Here is a 26,809-nt window from a genome sequence, read left to right on the forward strand (position 1 = left end):
ATGCTTCAAAAAATCATGTCCAACCACAAAGGAGGGGTTGGGGGAGCTCCTGGGATACTGTATAATGATAAAAACTGACAACCCCTTCCAAGCTAATCCTAACTGGCCACAGAAATTAGGTGCTGAAGGTGAGCAGGACAATGAATTTGTGATGGTTCCAACCTGCATCATCACTAAGCTGAGTCTGCTGGGCCCAAGGCCAGTGGGAGTGGGGGCTATTTCCTTAGTGGTATCTGTATTTTATAGCATGCTCCTTCATGTGACTGGAAAGCACTGGGAAAGCTGCTGGACTGAACATGGTGCTAAGGGAGAACACAGACAGGCACAGAGGACAAGACACAGAAGATGGGAAGAAGTGACAGGCAGTAGAATGGCGTGCAAGAAGGGGGCCAGAAGGTCCAAATTTCAGCTCTAGCTAGACTACAAAGTAGCCTGGAACCACAAGAAGTCCCTTTCCTGTCTGGGTCTCAGCTTCTGCAGGTATAAGATCAAAGATCCAGCTTCCAGTCAATCTGACTGGGACCAGTGTGGGAGGCCCTGGGCCTCCACCACCACCACTCCTGTGTGGCCAGAGGCAGAGCAGAGACACTCTCATCATTTTCCCTCAATGACCCTCAGAGCTGACAACTGCATTTCTGTCTCTCTCCGTTGCAAAGAGGAACTGGTGACCCCCTCCACATTTCCAGCACTCTGGAATCACCAAGTAAGGGAAACTTGCCTGTCTAAAGGCAGAACAATTTGGGGAAAACAAAATCAGGGAAACCACACTGCCTGAAGGAGAGAAGGAAAGGATAAAAAATGACTGGAAATTCAATTAACTAGGGATGAAAACATGCTGCACAGAGAGAATGGGAATTCTGACTTGGGCTCTCTCCTTCCTCAAACTTTGCTCAGTTACCAAAGGGCAGTTGCTTTTTGCCTTTCCAACTTATTACATTAACAAAAAAATTTCAATATGTATTAAAAAAAATACAAAACAATAAAGTACAATTCATGATTCAATGATACTTTTCCTTCCTTTAATAAACAGGGTTTTTTCCCCCTTTTTTTTTTGATTTTTGAAATGAGTTTTCAATTACAAAATAACAAACTAGGCCCGAAAGCAGGTTTAGAAAACACTAGCCATTGGCACAGAATGGAGACAGAGAAGGCGGGAAGTGGTCAGAGCAGGGCTTACAGACTTTTGTGGGCAGGTACAACTATCCAGAGGGGCGTGTCCTAACATTAGCACACATTAGTACACTAGTCACTACCTTGGTGGGTCAGGGTGGTTTGGACTCAAGAGTCTACACAATCAACACAACTGCTTCCAGTTAAAGAGTTCTTAGTTTGCACAGATAGCAGGGGCGGTAAGGTGCCTCCATTTTTAGTGTTTCAGTTTTTCAAAATTCCATCATAGACCTGGTAGATGTACTGGGAGACTTCAGGAGCTCGACACTTCAGAGACAGCTGTTGAAGAAAACAGGAGAAGAAAGATTAATTAGCATGGAGGTTGGTGATAACCTAAAGGGGGCTGAGCCATCCCACACATATTTCCGACAAGAGAGTTGCCACTGTGTCTCCCAGGGGCAACATGCCTCACTGTAGTCTCAGAACAATGAGACTGTTCATATTAAGCAAGTCTGGATTTTGTCTTAATTTATATGGTAGCAATACAATTCTACCATATACCTAGAGTGGCATGGTGGAAAGTATAATGGCCTTAGGGTCAGAGAACTGGGGTCAAATGCCAAGTTGGACACTTATGACCCTGTGACTTTGAACCACTCAGTTCCAATCTGTAGATGAGGCTCCTATTTAGAGTGAGCTGTGTTATGATTCCATCTAGAGTCTATGATAAGCCTCTTAAATCAGGGAGGAAACAATGCAATAGAAATCACATTAAGTTACAAAATGAAGTGCTGATAAACTACTAAGGGATTAAAAAAGGGCAACAGGGCATGGTGTACTACAGAGTGCATTACATCAGAAAGGGTGGCCTGAGACTATAAAACTGCTCACAGCCACATAACCATTAACAAGGAGAAAAAAATTCTGGTCTTCTCTTTCACAAGGATATTGTATGAGCTCCAAAGTAGCTTCTCCTAAATCTTACTTTTTATTGATATATTGTTTTTAAATCACCTTCATTTCTGAACATACCCTGAAGTTAGCTACTCCTGATAACAAAGATTTAAAAAGAGAAAAAAAAAAAGCAAAGTAGTTCAGCAAAACTACACATCAAAACCAGCATGTCTGACAGTCCATGTATTATTATACCTTCTGCAATGAGGGGAAGGAAGAAAACTTTCTCATCCCTTGGGTACCAGGCTTATTCATTCTAATTACATAGTATTCAATTGTAGTTTCTGTTCCTGTTTGCATTACATGTCAACTTCATTTTGTATAGAGTTTTCCACATCCTGTTGACTTCACTTTGGAATCAATCACTCCCATAAGTCTCCCCAGAATTCTTCATCCCTGTCACTGATTATGGCACAGCTTATTTCCTTACATTCATGGACCCACAACAGGTTTAGCCATTCCCAAACAATGGATATAGCTGTGTTTCCAGTTCTCTGTTAACAAACACAAAATAACTGGCTTATGTGTTACTGTCACCTTTAGCTTCCTGGGGCTCATGTCCAGAAAGGAGAGCAACTTGAGGAGATGGACATCGAGAGGACTCTCTTAAATCTAATTACAATCCTTCAGCATCACCAAGAGGGACTGGTGCACCAGTCTTTCTGTAGCTCTGCCAACACTGTCCTTTGCTCTTGTCACCTTTGTCAATTTACTGGGTAGGAGGAGAAACAGGCCATTCTGATCTACATTTCTCTTATTTATTAGTGATTTGAAGCATTTTTTTCACATGTTGTTAAGAGTTTGCAATTTTTCTGAGAACTGCTTATTCCTGCCTTAACATCCCCAGCAAATGACTCCTGGTCTGACATCTCTATGGTACTTTACTATGCTGCACATCTTGGACAGTGACTCTTATATCAGAAATCTGCAGCAAAGGTGTTTTTCCAATTGATGCTTTTCCTCCTAACTGTTATACTCATGCAAAACTGTTCCCATTTTCTAAGGTCTCTTCCAGTACCAAGTTCCTACAACATTGTAAATACTAGGTAGTATTTAACTCCATGGCATTATAAGTTTACTGAACAGGAGAAAAACAACAATTAACAAGGGACAATAATAGCTTAGAAAGACTCATTTGTTTAGAATCAAAGCTTCAAAGTTGAAAGGAGTAGCCATCTGAGTCAACCTCGGAATCTCTTCTGAAACACCCTGACGGAGGGTTATCCAATGTCTGCTTGAATACTTCTAGTGACAGGGAGCTTACCACTTTATATGGGAATCAGCTTGCTTCTATGCTAGAGAGCTCTGAAAGTTCTTTATATTGAACCAAAAGGGGTTTCCCTGTCATTTCTCTGCACTGGCCCTTTGAAGTCACACAGAAATTTAATTTCTCTTCCACAGAATAGCTTTTCAAACATTTGATGAGAAGTCTCCCATGCCCTTCCCCTTTCACACATTAAACTCCCTCCTGCTTGCTGACTGAGAGAACACTGGCTAAAAGGTGTCACAGATGTGGTGCAGTAGAGCAGAAGGTGGGCTGCTTTGGAGTTAGAAGACCGGACTACAACACTTAGTAGTTGTGAAAATAAAAATAATGATAATAGTAATAAAGATCTTTACATGGCTTTGAAGTTTGCAAAATGTTTGCCAATTCTTTCTACCTCATGTGACATGCACAGCAACCTTTTGAGGCGGGTGCTATTAAATCCCCGTTTTACAGATGAGAAAAATGAAGCTCAGGCAGCCTGACAAACCCATGGTCACATGGCCAGGCCATTTAATACGAGCACTTGCATTACCTAACCTTAAAGGGATTGGTGGACATGTAACTAAGCCTTTCAAAACACTGAAAACTGAAGATTACACAAATGTGAACGATGGTTAATAAGGCAGAAATGTCTGCCCACAGCCCAAGTTTATTTACCTCTGCATATCAATGCACAGAAGCCAACTTAATACCTATCTATTCCTCTCCTTCTTCCCCTAACCTTTGTTATCACTACAACTGTGACCACATTAGACATCCATATTTAAAAAAAAAAAGATCGAGTCTTTTGTTTAAAATATAGGCCAGGTGAAATTCCTCAAAATGCTCTTTCAGAAAGCAAGGCATTAAGAATGTCATGAATGTTAAGGCGATCAATCTAAATTCTGTTAAATTATGTGGAAAAGATATCTCTATTTATAATGTGAATCTTTACTTTGGTTCAAGTTCTAAAATCAACCTGCTGTGGATCCAAATAACCAGCAAACTTGACTTCCTTGTTCCACAAGCTCAAGTACATTTTCAGAAAATCTATAGTGCAGAAGTAGAGGAACAGAAGACACAAGGTGGCCACCCCTAGTAAGTTACTCCACATGGCCTGCCTATTTTGGGGGGGTTACAATGCTGCTGAGGTTCATCAACCTTTTTTACAAATCTCCTTTCCTATAAATGCAAATAATCTTGGGAAGTGTTAGGAGGTCCTCAAGTTAGTCATCTATTAGTGTGGGGGGAGGGAGAGGGAGAGGGAGAGGGGAGAGAGAGAGAGAGAGAGAGAGAGAGAGAGAGAGAGAGAGAGAGAGAGAGAGAGAGAGACTGTGTGTGAGTGTGTGTGAGTGTGTGTGTGTGTGTGTGTGTGTGTACTACCTTAAGAGGTGTGAAAGAAGACATAGGTATGGAAGTAAAAGGTTGTTGTACAATTATTTCTGGATGTAGGAAGGTAGTCTCTCTTCTGTTCACCTACATAGTTTCTTGGCTCCCTAGACCAACGATTCTGGGTAGTTTTATTAGTATGATTCAATTACATTATAGGTTTATGTGAGCTAGTCTGAGAATGTGAGTGCCATCTCAAAAACTGTTTCTATGGGGAAAAGTTTCATTATGAAAGTGTATTTTGATTTTCATGACCCCAAATGGTGAAATGACCATTGATAACTCTTTACTTTTTTAAAAGAAAATTGTTATACTACCACCAACCATATAAAAATGTTCTAAGTCTTTATTAGTAAGAAAATTCATTTAAACAACTCTGAGGTATGATTTCATACCCATTAGATTGGCAAAAAAGGAAAATAATCACTGGAGGGGTAATGGGAGGACAGATAGGTTAGTGCAATATTGGTGACTGCAGTTCTCTCAGCCCTGTTCTGGGTCTTCTTTTCTTCTCCCTATATTCTGTTTCACTTAATGCTCTCATCAGCTCCCATGGTTTCAAAAATTATCTCTATGTGGATACATTTTACTTATTAATCTTAATCTCTCTCTCCCCCCCCATCCCTGCCCTACCTCGAGTCTCACATATCCAACTGCCTATGAGACACCTCAAAGTGGATTAACTGTATACATCTTAAACTCAGTATTTCCAAAACTGAACTCATCATCTTTCCCTCTAAACTCCCAACTCTTCCGCCTTTCTAACTTTCCTCATACTGTCCAGGATTCCATCACCTTCCTGGTTACTCAGATCTGTAATGCTGGTGTCAACCTCAACTCATTCTCTCGTACACCCCGTTCTCCCAACCGATATGCAAATCTACTGCTAAGGCCTATTGATTTTATTTTCATAATATTTCCTTCATATGCCCCCTTTTCTCCTTTGCAACTGCCAATACCCTGGTACAGACCCACTTCACCTCAGTCTGCAGGCTGGTGTCTTTGCCTCAAATCTGTGTCTTTACTCCCACAGACACACTCGGAATCCAGCTTGGGGTACAAACAACAAACTATGTCAGCTTGGGGGGCAGGGGGCTTCATCCTTGACATATTCAGGGCCTCATGCATACTTTGGGTTCAGTGTTTCTGGAAAATATGGCAACTCAAAAAGACAAATACAGGGGACCCTTAACATTCTTTTACTATGTCTTTCCCCACTTCACTGTCAACCTGATCTTCCTAAAGTGCAGGTTTGACTATGTCACAGTATTCAATAAACTCCAGCGGCTCCCTGTTAACCTGCAGGATCTGATATAAAACCCTAATCAGTGCTCGCTCATCAGTCATCAGGTGAATGCCATGCCTAGGATGCCACCTCATCTCTATCCCTTGGTTACCCTGGCTTCCTTCAAGTTTTAGCTAAAGTCTCACCTTTGTTCTTTCTTTTTTAGAACACAGCAGAAATTTGTTTTGCATGATTTCATATTTGTAATGGGTCTTTTATTTATTCACTTGGAGAGGGGGGAGAATCTAAAAGTGAAAAGGGCCCAAAACTTATGTACATAAATTTACAGCAATACTTTTTGTCGCAGCAGAAGCAGAAATAAGATGAGTGCCCATCAACTGAGGAATGGTCAGACAAATTTTGGTATATGAATTTAAGGGAAAATTATTACATTATAAATATGAAAAAAGGCACGGATTCAGAAAAGTATGGGAAGACTTGTACAAAGAGATGTAGAATGACATGAGCAAGACCAGGAGGGCAATTTAGACAATTGGTACAACACTGTAAAAAATAACAATTGTGAAAAACTCAAGAACTCAGATCAACATAATGACCAACCATAACTCGAGAAAACTGATGAGGAGGCAACGAACTTCTCAGTAGAGGGGTGACTGACAGCAGGTACAGAATGAGATAGACATTTCCAGAGAGAACACATGGGACCCTATTTTGCTTGCTTACTAACTTGGTACAAGGGAGAGCACTTATTTATCTATCTGTCTACTTATTTATCTGGAGAGGGTACATAAGGAATGGTAGCCATACAAAAGGAAAAGTGTCAATGAAACTTAAAAATACCGAGAAGACAGTGAAAAGAAGTACAGAAGGGTCACGGACAAGTGGGGGGTGTTGGTACCATCACGTCAAGTGTAACATTATCTTAACTTCTATAACTTGAATTGGGACCCACAGGTCTGCACATGAGCCTCTTTTTCTGTCATCTACATACAGGAATCACCATGTTTCCTGATAGTTGTTAAGTTAGTAATTTAAAAAAATGGGGAAGGCAAGGGAGGGAGAAAGATCTTCCAGAGGCTAAATATGCCCTGACATCATTGTGCCTGTAGGTTGGCCAAGGTGAGGTGTGTGCCTCTCTTCTCTCCTCTTCTCTCTCCTCATCCTCATAATGTATACCAGCAGTTCTATTTTGAAAACTGCTGAACTTTGATAAGGCTTATAGTGAAGTTTACACAAGTGATTTTAAAACAACAGACAACTAGCCCCAGCAGAAATAGCCAAAGAAAGGAAGAACTTCCCTTCTGAGTTAGAGGCAGAGCAGGATACTCCAATAAGAGAAACTGGCTGGGCAGGGAGGCCTAGGAAGAATGCACACTTCGGGGAGAATCCTAAAACTCTCCAGTTTACAAATAACTAAGTGAAAGATTCAAAGTCTGATGAGATAGTCCAAGTTTTATTGAGAAAAACTCAATAAGTCAGCAGCTCCAGCTGACTTAGAGTGAAGGAACAGGAAGCTAAAGAGCCAGGACAACTAGTACAAAGCAAACAAGCAAAAAAGAAGCTGCTATTTCATATGGGCTTTGGCATGATCAAAGTTTCAGCACAACATTTATTTCAAATGTGTGTGGGTTTTCCACATAAAAGCCTCCCCTTGGGTGGCTGGTGGTCAGCACTAACCTGTTTTATGTTCAGTGATAAAGGGACACACACTGAGGGTCATGGAGTTGCTAGAAAAGATTTGTGAGTCTCCTTGCTTTTCTTGGGATGTGAGCTCCTCATGTGGGGTAAAACACACATTCTTTTGGAATCAACTGGGTAGAGAACTACTTCAGAACTTATTACAGTAACATATATTTAGAGGATTCTCTCTCTAAGTATTTACTGGTACTAAGTATTAGATTGCCATGATTTGTAAATAGTACGTGATGAAAAGAGGAAAGGGCAGAGCCCCCTAAAAAACAAAAAACATCTTTCCCACTCCTTGGTAGGGCTGGCAAGACTTACTGTGTAGTTGGGATTTCCTGGCTGGATGCGGAGCTCTGCCAATATCCAAATGCCATTAGTGAGTTTCAGGGACTGGTACAGCATGTCCTGCCCTTCCACATTTCTCTTGGCAATAGTATAAACATTGTTGTTTTGCAGTTTGCTGGAAACAGTGTCTAGAAACAAATAGAAACTCCAACAGTTATTTAAAACCTTTAAGGAAGTGTATAGTCTCTCCCCACCCTCCTGAATGGAGAAGCAAATATCACGTTTGTATTTGTATGATGAGTCAGTCAATAAGCATTTATTAAGCACCTACTATGTACCAGGCACTGGGCTAAGCACAAGAGATACAAAGAAGGGCAAAAGACAGTCTCCTGCCTCCAAAGGGCTCACAACCTAACGGGGGAGACAACATGAGAACAAATAAGCATGAGCAAGCCATAGACAGGATAAATAGGAAATAATTAACAGAAGGAAGGTACTGGAATTATGAGGGATCACGTAGAAGATGTGGTTTTTGGCTGGGGTTTGAAGGAAGCCAGAAGACAGAGACAAGGAGGTAGAGCACTCCAAGTGGAGGGGAAGGGACAGAGGAAATGCTCACAGTCAAGAGATGGTATATCTTGTTTGTAGAACAGTGAGTCCACTGGACCAAGTGAAAGTAGGGAGGTGAAAGATGCAGAAGACAGGAAAGTGAGGGAAGAGGGTAATAGGCAATGAAGGGCTTTGAATGCTGAACAGAATTTTGTATTTGATCCTAGAGGTGATAGAGAGCCACTGGAGTTTGCTAAGTAGGGGGTGGCATAGTCAGACCTTTGCTTTAGGAAAATCAATGGAGGATAGATTGGAGTGGGGAGAAAACTTGAGACAGGCAGATCCCCTAACAGGTTGTTGCAACAGTCCAGGTGTGAGATAATGAGGGTCTGCACCAGAGTGGTGATGTATCAGAGAAGAGAAGGGAGTACATTTTGAGAAAGTGAAATCAACAGGCCTTGGCACCATATTGGATGGGGAGGGAGGGGGGAAATGAGAGATAGTGAGGAGTTCGGGATGACTCTCAGGTTATGAGACTGAGGGAATGGGAGGATGGTGTTGCCCTCCACAGTAATGAGAAAGTTTGGAATGAGAAGGTTTTAGGAGGAAAGATAATGAGTTGTTTTGGACATGTTTAATTTTAACATGTCCATTGGACATCCAGTTTGAGATGTCTGAAAGATAGTTGAAGATGTGAGATGGGAAGTTAGTAGAGAGACTGGAACAGGAAAGGTAAATTTGAGAATCATTAACATGGAGATAGTAATTAAATCCATGGAAGTGGATGAGATTACTAAGTGAATGAGTACAGAGGGAGAAGAGAAGAGGGACCAGGACAGAACTCTGAGACACCTAGGGTTAGAGAGTGTGATGTGGAGAAAAATCCAGCAAAGATAATAGAGAAGGATCAGCCAGATAGGTAGGATAACCAGGGAAAGTGGTATCTATTGCACAGAACTTTTTCAAGTTTAGCCGCAAAGGATAGAAGAAATATAGGGGATAGTGAGGATAAAAGGATCAAGTGAGGGAGGGTTTTCTTCAGATTGGGGAAAATATGGGCATCTTTAGAGGCAGTAGGGAATGGGCCAGGAGAAGAGGGAGAGATTAAAAATAAGCGATAGAGTGGGGATGACGGAAGGAACAATCTGTTGGAGAAGAGAGGGTGGAATGGGATTGCTTGAGCGGGTAGAAATGGTAGCCTCGGTAAGGAGTAAAGTCACTTCTGCATGGGATGAAGAAGGAGAGTGGCAGAAGGAATCTGAGTGATATGAAACAAGGATGCAGAAGGAAGAGCACACGATGAGTAGCCTAAATTTTTTTGTGTAAAATATGAGGTAAGGTTCTCAGTTCAGATGGCAGGAGGATAGGAAGTCATGGGAGGCTTAAGGAAGGATGACAAGATCTGGAAGAGCTGCTGGGGAGAGAGCAACAGTTAGATGGTACAGGAAGTATAGAATTGCCTCGCAGCAGGGAGGGCCCAGTTGAAGTTGTGTAATAATGTAAATTCATAGCGGACCCAACCAGAATGGTTGTATAATTTTCTCTGCTTTCATTCAGTAGCACATGTATAGGAGTGAAGGCAGTGGATTGAGGGTAGGATTGAAGGTTAAGGCTTGGCAGGGGCACAAATGGTGACATGAGGGGCCAAGGGCCTTAAGAGTTGGATTCAAGATGGGGAAAAGCAAAGAGCACCCAATGTGGGCAATGACTTGAGAGTGGAGTGGGGATGGGGTGCTGAGAGACTGGAGGTCACAGTTGTGTTGTGCTTGTCCCTCCTTCTGAAAAAGGACCATGACATCAAGATGATGACATGACTTGCAGTTGACATTAATTTGAGTGAAGGAGAGCTGTGCAAGGTCACCAGCCTCACTTTCTTCTCCTGAGCCATCTGTATCCAATGGCCTGATATTCAACAGGATGATGGAGATGGCCCAGGATGCAATGTGAGACCCTGGCCATACAGTGGAAGTTACAGTATGGATAAAGAGAAAGATCTGGTATGAGAAGGGCAGGGAAAGAGGTGGAAAGTCAATAGACTATGGTCAGAAAAGGGTATTTCAGGATTTTTGAACACAGAGGAGGTGCATTTGTGAGTGATCACAAGGTCAAAGGTATAACCATCTCTTGTGTGGCTGAAGAGGGGTGGAGGAGTAGCTCATGGGAAGTGAGGTGGTTGAGGAACTGAATGGTTAGGGTGTTTGAGGAAAAATCAGTATGTATGCTGAAGTCCTCTAGTTTGAGGGCAGGAGTTGGGGAGGAGAGAAAGTCAGCACATTTTATCGCAAAAAGCTCTACTTATTAGGAGATCTTGGGTCAGCCACCAAGCTTCCCCCTAAAAGGAGAATAGCATGGCTCACCTAAAACAGAAAACTACAAAGTCCAGTACTAGAGAAATGTTGACCACCAATTGGAATTTTTGTGCCAGAAAGGAGAATTGAAAGTTTCTGCCCACCAAGAAAAAAAGTAAGTGGTTCTTGACCTCAGGTTGTCTGAGGATCAAAAGATGTGGGGGGCAGTGTGTCCCCACACCACCCTGCTAAGCCCATTCTATTGAGTCCTGGACTTAGCTCTTGTGAGAGGCTGGCTGGAAGCTTTCATGACCTCTTCTTTCTAATGCATTAGAAAGTAAACTTTAAGGACAGGTCTTTGCATCTCTGGTACACAGCACATAAGGCTTCAGTAAATAGTGCTGAATGAATCTTTTTAAAAATTCCTATTGGTCAAAATTGATGCCCAAATATGCATTTTTCATAGTTTACATTGAATACCTAGTATGGTGCAGGAGGCAGCTAGGTAGCTAAGCGGATAGAGCACTAAGCAAGCTCGAGTTCAAATTTAGCCTCAGACATTTCCTAGCTGTGTGACCCTGGACAAGTTAATTAATGTCTGAATGTCTGATAAAATGGATCCACTTGAGAAGGAAATGGCAAACCGCTCCAGTCTTTGGATACACAACAACAATGGTGCTGCTATGCTGTTCTGCAACTGGTGCTCTTCCAGGCACACATGCACTCAAATGAGCTCAGGTTCATGACACGTTTTCCCCACATATAGTTCCCACACAAACTTTTTTCCTTTACATCCAGAACTTTTATTAATGCTAAGAGCAGTGCCTTTAAAAATAAACAAGTCCTATTCCAGAGGACAAAGTTAGAAGTTATAAGCACTATTAATGTTCTTTCTTTTTGGGGGGGAGGGTAAAAATGGAAGCTATCACCTTAACTGGTCTCCCCACCCCACCTCCATGTATGCTTTAAGCCATATTATGAACATTATCTTCCCCAAAACATACCTAATCTAAGATAAATTTTTGGGGGGAGGGAATTCAAAACACTGCCTATTCCTAGTAATCCAACGTCACACCTGGCTCGTAACAGGGCTATTCTTTTAGTATCCACTGTTTAGGACTTCAGAATCTACATCTTAGATAAGTCATTTGAAATGATCTTCTAGGGTTGAGGTAGCGCTCTGGCCAGCATCTGTTACACTAATTGGGCCAGGTTACAAGACAACGCTGTCAGCTGGGGCTTGGCTCACAGCAGAATCCCCAATGCTTTACTTTTCTTTTAAAAATAAAAATAAAAAACTTTTTTATTGCTATAAACTGTCACCAATAAAGATGAATATTTCCTTATGCTACGAACATAATAAAAAGAGAATTATATCTAATACCATGAATCCTAATTTTATACAACTTGGCTTTTTTTTTTTTTTTTTAAGTATCTGTTAACTATAACAGTGACACGGTACTCACACTGCCATGCTTGACAGTGTCCTAGGCTGAACTTCCTTCTGCTCTCTTTGGTGTATTTTTAGATGTTTCATTAATGCTACTTTCTTTTCTTCCACCTTTTGACAGGGTTTCTTTTAAACTGTAAAAAACTATTCCTAACTCTGAAGACTCTTGTTCATTTCCCAGGGAAACAGAGAAAATGAGCAAGGGATCTTGTGCTCATCATACAAGCAAAAGCCTGTTTTACAGGAAGAGTCTGCATACTTCTCATGACTTCCCTATTGAGATAAGTGTTAAGCGAGCTCATATGTGCATGCGTGCACACACCTCCCCAAACTGGAAAACATGGTAAACAGCCATGTAGGACAGGCAAAAGTTAAATGGGTCTAAGTTTGCTGCATCTGGAATTTCTCCACCTCGGAAGCCCTGCTTCCAGATACAGCTCTGTATCATGGTTTCAAAAAAAACAAGGCAAGGTAGATTTCTAAAATAGGTCCACCAGGCCTAATTTTTTAGAATCATTTCTTCCCCATATATTCATACCTTTGTTGGCAACAATTAAGGTAGAGGATAGGGTCATTTATTTTAGACAAAAGAGCCTGACAATTTACTTTTTCCATCTAGTGCAATGTTCATCATCAGGAAGTACAAAACACAGTACCATGACATGGTAAAGAGAACACCTCATACTATTTGAATTACCAGTCTAAATTAAATTCTGACCACAGAGCAGAGTTTCCATCTTAGAATTGGCTCAATCTGAACAACAGGCTAAGCTATAGTGGGGACAAAGAAACATAACTACCTCTCTGAGCCCCACTGCTCCAGAACAGATGCTTTCATAAAGTGCATTCAAGACAAGCTAACTAGATTATATCTAGGCTTTCCAGAAGGTAAAAAAACCACCAGGACAAAGGAGAATAGTAAAACAGCTTATAGTAAAGGCTTTCTTCCTTCTTGACATACAGCTGCATATTCATATGTAAGAGAAAAAAGAGCTGGAGTGCTTCCAAAGAGAGGTATGTCAAGGGACAAGGAACATGGAAATCAATTTCTTCAAACTGGGCAAAGGACTCCTGTGGAAGGTGTGACTAAAAAACAGACAGAAATGCAAACTTAGCTAAAGTGAGATCTACTCTTTACATCCCTTTTGCAACTACAAATCCGGAACATTTCATGCTGCCTTAGGCAAGTGGACCCTGGTTTATTTATTCCTCAAGATGAAGTGAACTAGTCAAAGTTAAGGTCCAGGCCCACCCTGTGGCTCCCTGAAGTCCTCAATACATTGACTCCATCTGTCAGACGTCAACTCTGCCATGGCTGTTCTATTTAAAGAGCTGCTTCTGCTGCGATCAGGGCAGATCAGCTGGGGAGAATGGTATTTTTAGCTCACAGCTAGACTATGAGTGTTGAATCAGATACTGCAAAAATTGAGGACTTACAATGCTTTTTGGAATAAAGTTCCCTTGGCTGGCAGGAAGCGTGCAGGTCAGCTCACTCTGGGCCAGAGGGGATGGGTGCAGGCAGGCCACCTACTTAGGAACGGGCTTTAGGAAGTAGTCTCCCAGCAACATCAGTGATTTAATGAACAAAAAAAGATGGTCTATGTTCTTAAGAGAACATAAGGAGATTCTGTCATCCAAGATTCATGGTGCCACCAGCCAAAGAGCAGTTACAATGGAAAAGAGTTCGTGGAGTGCTTGAAACAGCCAGAGCAGGGGTGAGGCTTGGGGACATAGGGCAATGAGGAAACACCTCTGTCTGAAAGTACAATCTTCAGCATAGACAGCAACTACTCCTGCAACGGCCAAGACGCCTCCTCTTGGAGGGCACCCCAAACGGGCACAGTCAGAGGCAATAGGTTCCCAGACACATGCAGCACAGGGTCTCTTTTCACGACAGCTTTTGGCTCTCGTCTCTGAAATCAAGGGGCCTCTTCTTATTGGCTGCTTTGGCAATCCACACCTGATTTTTCTAACTTCAATTTCGCTTATGAAAATTGCTGTTGATTATTGCTGTTGTACAGCTGTTTGAGTCCGATCCAACTCTGTGTGACCCCACCTTGGGGTTTTCTGGGCAAAGATGCTGGAGTGGTTGGCCATTTTCTTTTCTAGCTCATTTTACAAATGAGGTAAATAGGGTTGAGTCACATAGTTAGTGTCTGAGGCCGACTTTGAACTCAAGTCTTCTTAACTCCAGTGCTCCATTCACTGCACCACTGTGATGTTAATTAGAGTTAAAGATCTTCCCAGCCTCAGATACCTTTTGTTAATTTCTAATGAGGCACTGGGTAATGAGGGATGTAAAGCCCTCTGGCTCTGAAAAGTGTATATCCTCCAAGGTGAGGTTTTTGCTTTGGGAGTTCACTCTTTGGAAGAAGGTTCATGAACCACATGAGACTGGGGAGCCGCTAAGGAGCCCCCTTAGCTTTGAAAACCCAGATACTGGTGCTTTTCTCTCTGATAATATGTATGTATGTATGTAATCGTCAGACAGTTAGAAGTCCTGTCTGTTAGACTTTATTTCTCTGGATGTATTTTCTCTGTTGGTGAACGTAATTAAAGTAGATTGTTGACCCCTGAAAAGCTGCTTTCCTTTTAAAAAAGCAGATCTAAGAACCCGTGCAGCAGGCCCTCCTGTGTATGCCGGAGTGCTAGCTGTCACCTAGCTGCCCCACTGATGGAGGAGAAAACAAAAACAAAGCCCAAAACAAATCTTGCTCTTTCATGTCCCTTTTGCCCTGGATCCCCCTAACCCACTTCATTGCCACCACTATTCTCAGATAAGAGGAACACAAGGAATGGAGCCAAAAGATTCAGAATTCAGGCTCTTCTGCAACTAAGCACAATGCCTTGTCGACCATGACCCACTTCCTTTCCTGTTTCAAGAGGAATTCAGAGGTGCTCACATTTGGCAGTGGGGCCCTCCCTTCCTTAGTCATCAAAAGAGAACTCATTAAACAACAATGCAATAGAAAACCATTATTATCCTCGTTAGCATGTACTATAGGAAAAGAGGCTAAAGGCCTTAACTTTTCATGAAGGATATATAAAGCTCTGTTCTTGTTTGCCAAAAGGCAAATTGACATTAGAATACCAGGCCAAAGATTCATTTGAAAGAAAAGGTTCACAAAGCATTTCTGAAAAGAATAAAGAAACAGGACTACGAAAATACAACAGGAATTTTATTTACTACAATAGCCATTGGTGGAAAACTGCACTTGGTGCTAAGACAGTAGTTAACAGGTCTTCTGAAGCTACTGTTATCAAAGGTAACTAGACTATATCTGATTGGCATTTCTAAAGAAAAAACCAAAAATTCTAAGTTTCCTGAAAATCTCAGAGCCTCTAAGTACAGTATTTATCAGAATAGATTACATAAAATTCAATCAACATTTGAAAGTACAGAGGATTTAGCAAGGACCTCAAGAAATAAGCTACACATTAGAAACAAAAGCCTGGACTAGATTTCTTTTTTTCCCTGAATGGTCACATTCCCTCTCTCAGTGGCATGTGCCAGACGCACTGGGACTAGCAGCGTGAGGGAAGAACTGTGCAAAAGAGGTAGTGAACAAGTGCAAGGCAGAATCTCAGTCAGACTTCATAGGACCAGACCAACGTCAAGCCAGAAAAAAAAACTAAGCAATGGAAGGCAGAGCCTGAAACTGGCATTAGTGGTCACACAGGAGCCCAGGGGTTAGCCAATCACTCACCAGCATTCAAGTGGCATTCCTTAATCTGGAACTGCAGCTCATTCTCGTTGGGAATGTCCTTCCATGTTGCAAGGAAGACTTGGCGCTCTAAATTTAGGAACAGAGGGGGAGAAGAATGCTCATAATCTGGTAGTGTTCCAATGCCACACACTCAACACTATTACCAATTAAGTATTTTCTACACTATGGAGAGGCTTTAGAACTAGGTGGTGCAGTGGGAGAGAGTGCTGGTCTCAAGAGTCAGGATGATCTGAGTTCAAATCTGATCTCATAGACTTCCTAGGTGTGTGACCCTGGGCAAATCCCTTAATCTCTTTCAGTTCTCTCATTTGTAAAATGGGGATAATAAAAGCATCTCCCAGGGTTGCTGTGATGATCAAATGAGTTATCAATCTGAAGGGCTTATTAGCACAGTGCCTGGCACATAGTAAGCACTACAGGAATGTTAGCTATCATTATGATTACCAGTGGGCTCTGAATATGTTTGACCACACTCCTATCAGTGAAGAATTTTTGAACACACACCCCAGTATGCTTATTTTTCATTTATTTTTAAATTATATCATGTACTAATGATGTATGTTATATCCAAATCTTGTCCTATCCAAACCAAAGAGAAGGGAGGTAGGGCTCTTGTTCACTGCGTCCTGCCCCAGACCACAGGGCCCTCCCTCAAAGGGGAACCTGAATGCCAGAGATGGATGTGCTGAAGGGGCGAGGTGGGGGAGGTTGGAGGCAGATACTTTCCCAATGGCAGCTAAACAGCTCCTTCAACAGGTGTCTGGGCAGTGGTGAGATCAGAAGGTTAAAGGGAGGGGGCAGGGTGTAGAGGCCTAAGTGTGGCTTTCCTGGAGACAATGCCCATGCCTGGGCACCTTGGCAAGGGTGGGTATGAGCTCTCTTTCTGCTCCCTGGAGGCCTGTTCACACTCGTCCTGGAAGTCAGGCCTCACTTGGGAGGCCACTGCTTGCCACTAGGGCTGAAGCCTGGGCTCTGACCCAATCACTATGCTACGAAGTTAGTTTCAAAGCCAGTTAACAGCCCTGATGTGTGTGTAGCTTACAGAACATGCCTCCCTGGGAGGTGCTGCACTCTCATACCCACTGCCTTAGTGCAGGCCCTCATCACCTCTCACCCGGCTGCCTTCTGAATAGCCTCCCTACTGAAAGTCTCTCCCCTCTGCAATACATCTTCCATTTGGCTGCCAAGGTTATTTCCCAAAAGTACAGGTCTGATCATACCACACTCTGCTCAATAAATTACAATGGTTTTCTACTCCCTTAACATCTACATCAGCATACGCGAAGTTCCTTGAGAACATGACTCTCCATCTCCCATCTCCAAGTCTTTGTACTGGCTGTGCAGAGACCTGGACTGCCCTACTCCCTCACTGTGACCTCTGGGTTTCCCTGGATTTCAAGACTCTGCTTGAGGTCTGCCTCCTGCAGGAAGCCTTCCTTGGCTTCCCTGGCTGCTAGCACTTACAGGTTGTCTCCTAACTGGACTGTAAGCTGCTTGGGGGTAGGAGAGTTTTTGCTTTTCTTTGTATCTCTAGCACTTAGCAGAGAGTCTGGCACAAAGTAAGCTGTAGTAAATCCTAGTTGACCAGCTCATTGCTAAGTGAGACATGGGTCCAATGGGCACAGCTGGCAGCTGCTTGTGTTGGAAGTCATGGTAAACTGTGGTTCCAAACAAGGATGGGGCCTCTTGGTCAGAGAACACAAACAGTGCAGGGACCACAATCTTTGAGGCTGTTTACTAGCAGGCATAGCACAGCTGAAAGACAGGGAGTCACAAACCCTGGATTTGCTCTGAAATAACTTATGGCACTGAAGGAATTATCTTCCCAACATTGAATGGTAGAATGAAGCCACACTCACCCATTTTTCCATCCTCTACAAAGAGCACATTGAGTGGGATGAGGCAGCTAAAGTAGAAGACGTCAATGTTATTTTTCACAGCCACCTGCCAGGGAAGCAAAAAGGGAGAATCAGGACACCTGAGAGTCAAGGTGCGGAAGGAGCCTGTGTCTGGAAATGTGTCACCTGGTTTCCTTTCCTCTTCCAGGTGGCACAGGGCTTTCATCTACCATGACACACACTCAGCACTTCACACATCCTTCCTCATTGTCCTTACCTGTCCTCAGGTAACCAGTATCTCTCCATTTTTCCCAGCATGACTCTCTTTAAGACCTTGTTACACTGCTGGAAAAAAATCTCTTGCCATCCAGCTTCCTCTTCCTATCAAAAGATCTCCCCATGATGCACTTCTTTCAAAAAACCTCAATTATCAGAGGCTGAGTAAATGAATACAGAATGGAAAATGGCCTGAGTCAAAGAAGAGATTATCTTCTCATAGCCTACACCTCTGCCTCTTTGTCTAGCTTTCTAGAAATTCGGGTGATTTCTTTTTCCACATTCTATATAATTATAATCTATATAATTCTATATAATTAATAACATGCTGTTGGTACCAGAAAATTAATGGATAGCCCTGTGTAGAAAAAAGCACTGATTGGCAATGAAGATGCAGATCAGCTGATTCTAAGAATGAAAAAAAGTATGAAAAAAAAAAAAAGATCTCAAAGCATTACCTTCCACTTCATTTCTGTAAGCAGGGCTGGCAGCAGGGCGCCTGTGCTCCTGACACTGCTAGAACACTCAGACATCATCAGGGAAAGCCGGAGCCTCCCTTCTTGTTTTCCATCTCTATGATGGCCATTCCCTCCTTTCTTTAAAGGCCTACCTCTGGCACCACTTCTTTTTTTAATCTTTCGGACACTGCTCCGTTTCTAGGATTTCAACAAGCATTTACCCATTTTTCTCATGACCTCTTGAACTAGGAGTGCTAAATGCTTAATCTTTTCATCACCTGTGCTTTCCGATGTTTTTTTTTCCTCTTTACCATAAAACTCACCTTCTCATCTTATATCTGCTCCATCTCTTTCCTACAGCCTACATCTTCACACTATGACATTCAACATGTCTTAACTTCCCAGTTCCTGCTCAAAGGAACTTGTTATAGTTCCCACAGGTAACTAGATTTAAGTCTATTATTAGACTTTATTTTACTAACTGGTACATTTCTTGTTTTCTTTCTCACACAAGAATCCATCCAAACAATCTTGCTCCACAATTGCCTCTGCTTTCATCTCTCCTATTGCTATGTTACATGTCCTTACAGCAGGAGGTCCTCCATGGGCTCCACAGCAGGATACTCAAGCTGCTGTTGTGTGGTGATCTGAAATAAAGTACCACAAACGAGGACGACAGAGGAAGGACTTAAAAGACAGTGAAACAAAATCTCAGAGGTTTTGGCATTAGACAGCAGCTGCTGCAGATCAACCATCCTGGGATACAGCCGAGCACCAGTTCTGGCCAGAGAAAGCATTTAGGGGAGTCCTGGGGGTCAGGCACTGTACTGAGTGCTTGGAATACAAATACAAGCAAAAAGAAAATAGCCCCTGTCCTTGAGAAGTCGAGGTTCTGGGAGCAACCTGCCAGTGGCAGAAGGTGGCCACATGCATGTGTGTGCACGCATACGTGTGCCTGTGTGTACACGTGTGGTGTGTGGGTGCATGTGGGTGGGTTGTCTGTGTGTGTGCATGTGCGTGTGTGTGTGGTGAGGGAAAGATGGAATGGTAGAAAAGTTTAGAGAGTCAGGAATGAAACTTCTACAAAAAGCTAAAAGCAAATAAATAGTCTTTTGAGACTATTTTCAGCTGAGGATAAGAGGAGGGTCAAAGATCATATATTTAGAGACATAAATGATCTTAGAGATCATCTGGTCCAAAGTTCTGAGGCCCCAAAGAGGAGGTGACTTGTCCAGTCACAGAAGCAATAAATAACTAAATCCAGCCCTCTTTTTTGTGGTCCTTGGCCTCTGGGTATGTGCAGTGGAGTTACTGCACAGAGAAGTCTCTTCAGAGCTACTCAGAGATAACAACTCACATTATCATTTCTGGATATGAAAAGCCCAATCTCATGAGCTAGAGAGGGTGTCACCAAATTTTGGGGGTGGGGGTAGGGAGCCACTAAGGGGTGGGTTAGCTTAGCTTCTATAATCACCTAAGGCTATAGGAGAAATAGTCCAGGCCTCCTCCTTGCTAATTCTCACTGCCCTTCTGCAATTCCTACTTCACAACCCATAAAGATACCTCCAAGGCACAAGTTTCTACAAAAAATTAACCCCAGGCGCAGATACAGCATTAGACAATATTAGACAAACCTGGCAGTTTGATATGATACAAAGCAAAACTGCAAAGTACAATCTTACTGGATCCAAACAAAAACAGAAAAAGGGCAGAAGACACTGAATTCCTGTTCACTTTTCTGGTTTTCTGCTTCAGTGGGCCAGTCTGAAAAAAAAACCTAAAAACTACAGGACACAAGAACACAAACTACTGGTGGAAAGGACTCCCTATCTGTCAAGAATTTCTGAAAAAATAGAAGGAAGTTAGGAAAAAAATGGGTTTAGACAAGCATCTTTCATCATATACCACTATAAGTATCAAATGGATAAGCAACCTAAAGTTTACAGGAAAAAAGAAGGTATCTTTCACAACAACTGTCAGATTGAGAATTCAAAACCAAACAAGGGATAAAGGATATCACAAAAAATAAAATGGATAAATGCAACTACATAAAATTCAAAAGGTTTTGCATAAACAAAACTAATGTGACCAGAATAAGAGAAGTTGGTGAGTAGGAAGAGAAAAAAACAAACAAAAAACACCCTTTGCATTAAACATCTGACAAGTTGGATACTATAGATATAGAATTCATATAAATATCTAAAACAAGGGGCCATTCATTTCCCAATAGATACGTAGTGAAAAGACAGTAACAGTTTCCAAAAGAAGAAATGAAGGATGTAGATAGTCTCCATCTAGGTCAGTATTTTTTGCATGTATTCCCTTCGTTAATTACCAATTTTATTAATTCATGATCCATAAAGGATGTGTTTAACACTTCTGCCTTTTTACATTTATTTGTTTTCTGTGCTCTGTTGCTCAGTTGTTTCAGTCATGTCTGATTTTTTGGGGGGATTTTCTTAAGCAAAGATATCGGAGTGGTTTACCATTTCATTCTCCAGCTCATTTTACAAAAGAGGAAACTGAGGCAAACAGGGTTAAGTGACTTGTCCAGCTAGGGGCATCTGAGGCTGGGAACCCATTGCACCCTTAGCTGCTCTTCTCTGTGCTCTAGCACATATTTTTGTAAAGGATACCTTTGGGGCATGCCATTCCTATTCTGAAGATAAGGCTAAGGTCTAAGTTTTTCAACATTTCATTCAGCTCTATGGTTCTCTTTTTGTTTAACTTTATGTTAAATGTACCTCGCTCTGTGTCTTTTTTGCCATGTGGTTAGTTTTGATAAATTTAGAAGCTAGGCTATTTGGGTATATATATGTTTAATAGTAATGTTATTTCATTGTGTCTAGCAAACTGAATCCTAAGGGACAACTATTTATCCCTGCCTTGTCAGAAATCATGATTATAACTTTCTAGTTTTTTATAAATTCCTGACACAAAATTTCTTGAATTTTGATCAAACTGCTCATTTTAATGATATTAAATCAATTAATTTAAAGATGTGTCTTTTATGTACATGGTTGATTTCTACCTTTTTAAAGCTCTCCTGTTGCCTTTTGTTTTTACAACATAGTCATTTCCTGACATATTTCCTCACCAATACAGACCCAGTGGGTTTTCCTTATAAGAATAATAAATAAATATTCCCTGCACCTTCTCATCCCTGAGGAGTTGGAGTGGGTGAAACAGGAAGGCCCCCTGCCCACACTGATCATTAAGATGCCCTGGGCTCAGCTTTAGGCTCCTTTCTTAAATTCCTCTAGTTCTATTTCCCTGGGTTTTATTTACTCATCCAGTTCTTCTGTCATTCTCTTTTATTGGACTTTGTTTTTTTTCCACTTCATTCTTTTGTACTAATTTCCTCCCTCCTCTTTTAAGATCCTGTTTGATTACGTTTTGCTCATATTAATTTACTCTTCTATCCTCAACCCATTACCTGCCCTAGGGCAAATTCTTGAGTTTACCTAAACTTATCATGTGGTTAACAGATATGAACAAGCACTCTCAAAAAAACTACAACTATAGATAACTATGAAACATTGCTCCAAATCACTAACAGCAAGAAACTGCAAATCAAAATATGTCTGAGGTGTCTCCTCACACCCCTCTAAATGGCAAAAATAATAAAAGATTAATACAGTCAATGCTGGTGGGGCTGTGGGAAGGTAAGATAGTGATGGAGTAACTGTGACTAGGTCTAATCCATTTTGGAAAACAATTAGGAATTATATGATAAAATTCATTAAATTCATACCATTTGGACTGTGTGTGTGTGTGTGTGTCTGTCTGTCTGTGTGTCTGTCTGTCTGTCTCTCTGAAATCAAAGACAGCAAGAAGAGACCCATTTGTGTCATAGACATCTTAGTGCTATTTTCTGTGGTGGCATAAAAACAGGAAATAAAGTTGGTACCTATAATTTGGAAAATGGATGAACAAATTATGATTTGTGACGTAATGGAATATTACTACATTATAAAAAATTAGGACTACAAGACCCTGCAAGACCTGTATGAAGTCATGCAGAGCAAAATAGGCAGAATGAGGAAAACAATATATATAATGCCTATGACAACAAATGAAAAAACCCACTAAAAATCAGCTGAATTCTTAAGTAATCATAAGGACCAAATTCAGTCCCAGAGAAATGCTGATGAAACGCATAGCACTCCTCTCAAAGAAGGAGGTGAAAGCTATGGGTGAGGAGTGGGGCATAAATATCAGATGTGGGCATTTGAGGGGCTGACTTTTATGTTGTTTTTTTTTGGAAGGATAAAAGAGAAATGACTAAGGTGTGAAAAAGCAACACAAAAAAATTTTAAGAGAAATACAAACTATCAACTACCATAAAAAAATGTTCAAAATGACAATTAAGAGAAATACAAAATAAAATTCTGAGATTTCTCCTTATACCCCCTGAATTAACAAGTCTATGAATCAAAAGGCATTTATTAGTGGCTTGTTATAATGCTAGGCACTGCACTAAGTTCTAGGGATCCAAAGAAAAGCAAGAAAAAATCCCTGCCCTCAAAAGAGCTCCTACTCTAAGAGGGAGACAACCTGTAAACAACTAAGAACACATAAGATATATCCAGAGGAGATGGAAGGTAATCTCGGGGGAAGGCACTAACAGTAGGGGGAATCAGAAAAAGTTTCCTGCAAAAATTTGACCATGGTCTTGAAGAAAAGTAGGGGAACTAAGAGGTAGAAGTGAGGAGGGAGAGCATGAAAAAGCCCTGAGTTGGGAGAGGGAGTGTCATGCAAGGAAATGCAAGCTAATGGTGGAGAGGGTATAGAAAGACAAGTATACTAGCAGTTGATGGAGTTATGGATTGGCACAATTATCCTAGAAAATGACTTGGAATTATTTGGAATTAAGTAAAGTGCCTCAACTGTTCAAACTCTTGACCCAAATGTTTCCACAACTGAGCATGCAACTCCAAAAAGTCAGAGACAGAAAGGCTCAATTCAAAAATCTGTGGTAGCCCAAAATTAGAAACAAAGTCAGTATTCACTGTGGAATGGTCAAAAATTGCTGTAAATTAACATAATGAAGTATTTATTATTAGACCTTAAAAAAAGACAAATGAGAAATTTAGAGAAACTCAGCTATATGAAGGAAGTCAGAGTGAAGAAAAAGGAACCAGAAGACTAATCTATACAATGGTGTAATTGCAAACCTTACGGTATGTGAGCTCAGACTGAATGCATATCCTCGGGGTAGACAGGAAGAGATTACAGGTACATAATGCTGCAAAAACAGCTAGTTATGGCCCCTGTGCTGGCTTGGTTTGGTTGAACTGCTCTTTCTCATCTCTAGGTGGTGGGGAAACTACACACAGAGAAGTAGACAGAAACAAAAGGCACCAGTAAGACAAAAAACTTATAGAACCCACAGTGTAGAATGCCCTTCTGAAAGTTAACTTCTCAAACCTATCCTTAGCTGCTTCACAAATGCTCACTGACTTACTGAACAAAATGTCTTTTGCTCCTGGCTACATGGACCAATGTGATGAACCCATTCAGGAAGTCAAGGACACTGGGTGGACAGCCTTCCTCAAGGAACAATGACAGGGCTATGCACATTACCATGCTGGGCAATACTAGAAATCTCCAAGTTCATGTCAACTGGCAAAGAAGATGAGGAAAAAAGCACGGTGGGGAGACAGCTTACATGTGCCTCAGACAGTGAGAAAAGAGGCCTGTCACTGTCAGCAGATCCCTCTACCCTTCAATCAATGCAACAGTGATCTCTATCAGCTTTACAAAAGCAGCCTTCAAGTTCCCTTCTGCTGAAACTCACTGCGTTAAACTGGTACAAAAAAAACAAACTCTGGTCGCGCTGTCTGAGGAAATAGCTTCCAAAAGGTCTTCTCACAGAAGACTGAAAATCAAATGAGAATTAGAGAAAGTGCTCTGCAAAGCTTAACAAACAAAGTAGATGCCAGTTATTACTGTTTATGGGAAACATGTCTTAAGCTGCTCTATCAAAATGAAGATAATAAAATGAATCCTGAGGTTTCATTAGTCAAAAACTTTGTGGGTCCTGAAGTCTTGAAACAAGTTTGTGCTCAGGCCAAATGGGCAGACAGATCTTCATCCTATGTTATTCCTAGATCCTCCCCAACCCCACTATTCACAGTGTTCATAATTAAGACTCTGTTTTGTAAGTCTCATCCCCTATCTCTCAAGGAGTTTTCTCCGCTTGTGACTAATCCTTGGGGTCACTCCTCCTTTCACTTCAGAGGCTCGACATTCCCCAGATCCTTCTGTGCATCTACAAAAACATTGCCCTTACTGGCTCCTATTTCTCCTTCCTGGTCCCTTAGTATGGGTACTGCCAAGGCTTCTCTTCTCTCTTTAGACTCTCTCCACTGGTGATCCCACACATTCCACTATATCAACTGCCAATTCTAAACTAGATCTCCAGCCCTAACTTCTTTCCTTTAGTAACTCTAGTTCCATGTTTCTGATTGCCTTCGGGACATGAACGCCAGATTTACAACCTTGAACATATTTTTGATTCCTCCTTCTCCCTCACCTTTCAGATCCAATCAATTACCAAATTCTCTCAACTCTATTTCCATAACATTCTTGCTCCTTCCACCCATCCCCTGCTCTCTGTTTCTACTACCACGATTCTTAGTCAAGGTTCGGTTCTTATTATCACTTACACAGGACACCCTGACCCTCCACTCACCCGAGTGCCTTCCAAGCAACATTCAAATTCTTTCAGCTGTCACTGGAGGGCCTCCCCAGTCTGCTGTACTTTGTTATCACTGTGATGGTTAGAGCCCCAGGCCTGGAATGATTTACTCCTCATTTCCACCTCCTGGTTTCCCTGACTTCCATCAAGCTCCAATTAAAATCCCCTCTTCTACAGGAAATCTTTCTAAACCCCTCTTAACTTTAGCGCCTCCCCTCTTTTACTACCTCCTATTTATTCTATGCATAATTTTTTGTGTATATTTGTTTACTTGCCAACTGCCCCATTAGATTGTGAGCCCATTCGAGGTCAGGACCTGTCTTTCGACTCTTTTTATATTCCACTGTTTAGAGTGCTTGGCATGTAGTAGGTACTTAATAAATATTTTTTGACTATTTTCAATAACCAAGCACTTGAAGTTTTTTCCCCTTCTACTTTTCCTCACAGAAAGGAAGAGAGAAGGGTGTAAGGGAAGAAGACAGGAGGAAAAATTAAAAAGGAAGGAAGGGACAGGGGGAAGGAGGAAAGAAGAGAGAAAGGGAAAAAAGGAGGGAGGATCTTATATCACATAAGTGCAGTCAAGCAAAACATACTAGTCACATCCAAATGTTCATATTATTAAACCATCATTAGTAATGAAATGTTTTCCTTCTTTATCAGTCTTCTGGAATTCAGGAGGATCATTTCATTGATTAGAATTCTCAAGTCCTTTAGAATTGTTCATTTTTACAATACTGATGCCATAGCATCAAGTGCTCACTCTTCTTTCCCCTCATTTTTTATGGAATAAGAGTATTCCATTCCATTCATATCCCCTGGTTTCTTCAGTCTTTTCCCACAACTAATGAGCATCCCCTTTATTTCCAGTTTTTTCTGCCACTACAAAAAGCTTCTATAAACATTTTTTGTAAATATGGATGCTTCTCCTCTTTATTTGAAGCATAAAGCCTAGCAGTGGGATAGCTGGATCAAAGAGACATCTTTAGTAACTTTTTGTGCATAATTGCAAATTGCTTTTTAGAATGGGTTCACAGCTCCACCAACAATGCCACCCTCCTTTTCTAGACTTTTCATATTACTACCTTCCAGACAAACTGCTCTCCTCTCATCACCCCAAATGCAGTATTATCCTCACACATCCATGCTTTTGTTCATCCTTTCTGTGGAATACTATCCCTCCCCTCTGCAACTATTAATTCTTAAACATTTTAAAACTTAAATTTCATTTCTTACATAAAACCTTCCCTGATTCCTTGATTAGTAACAATTTTCTTTTTTCAAAGTTCTCATTGCACTGTTCTGAAATTTTCTAATGCATTTATTTTATGATGTATTATGTTGTGGTTATTTGTCATTATGTCTAAGCTACCCCGCCCCTTAGATTAAAAACCACAGGTCAGGTGTGAATTATCTGAAGTTTGTATCTCCTCTAATACTCTACTAGTGTAGCACTCTGCACAATGTTTATTGAATGAATGAAATCAATCCCAGTAAGCTAACAACATCTAACTTCCAAGCAAAGACATGAAATCATTGGTTCTTCTATACCTGCCAAAGTCTGTGAATATGGCTGAGAACGGAACAAGAGATAAGAATCAGGCTT

At 41.3% G+C, this 26,809-nt stretch overlaps 1 protein-coding gene across 7 annotated transcripts in view; it reads right to left on the reverse strand.

The window, feature by feature from the left end:
- Nucleotides 1-997: 997 nt before the first annotated feature.
- The window catches only part of AP2B1 (adaptor related protein complex 2 subunit beta 1), a 144,753-nt gene continuing 118,941 nt past the window's right edge, over nt 998-26,809 (reverse strand). For all 7 annotated transcript variants that reach the window (XM_072644916.1, XM_072644921.1, XM_072644919.1 and 4 more), the window contains 4 exons: nt 17,791-17,875; nt 15,911-15,997; nt 7,950-8,104; nt 998-1,449 (listed from right to left, as the gene is read on the reverse strand). In XM_072644916.1, the coding sequence (XP_072501017.1) occupies nt 1,375-1,449; nt 7,950-8,104; nt 15,911-15,997; nt 17,791-17,875 (402 nt within the window). In that variant the 3' untranslated portion in view covers nt 998-1,374. The remainder of the gene's footprint in view (nt 1,450-7,949; nt 8,105-15,910; nt 15,998-17,790; nt 17,876-26,809) is intronic.

Source organism: Notamacropus eugenii, chromosome 2 (assembly GCF_028372415.1).
Source record: "Notamacropus eugenii isolate mMacEug1 chromosome 2, mMacEug1.pri_v2, whole genome shotgun sequence".
Lineage (NCBI taxonomy): Eukaryota > Metazoa > Chordata > Mammalia > Diprotodontia > Macropodidae > Notamacropus > Notamacropus eugenii.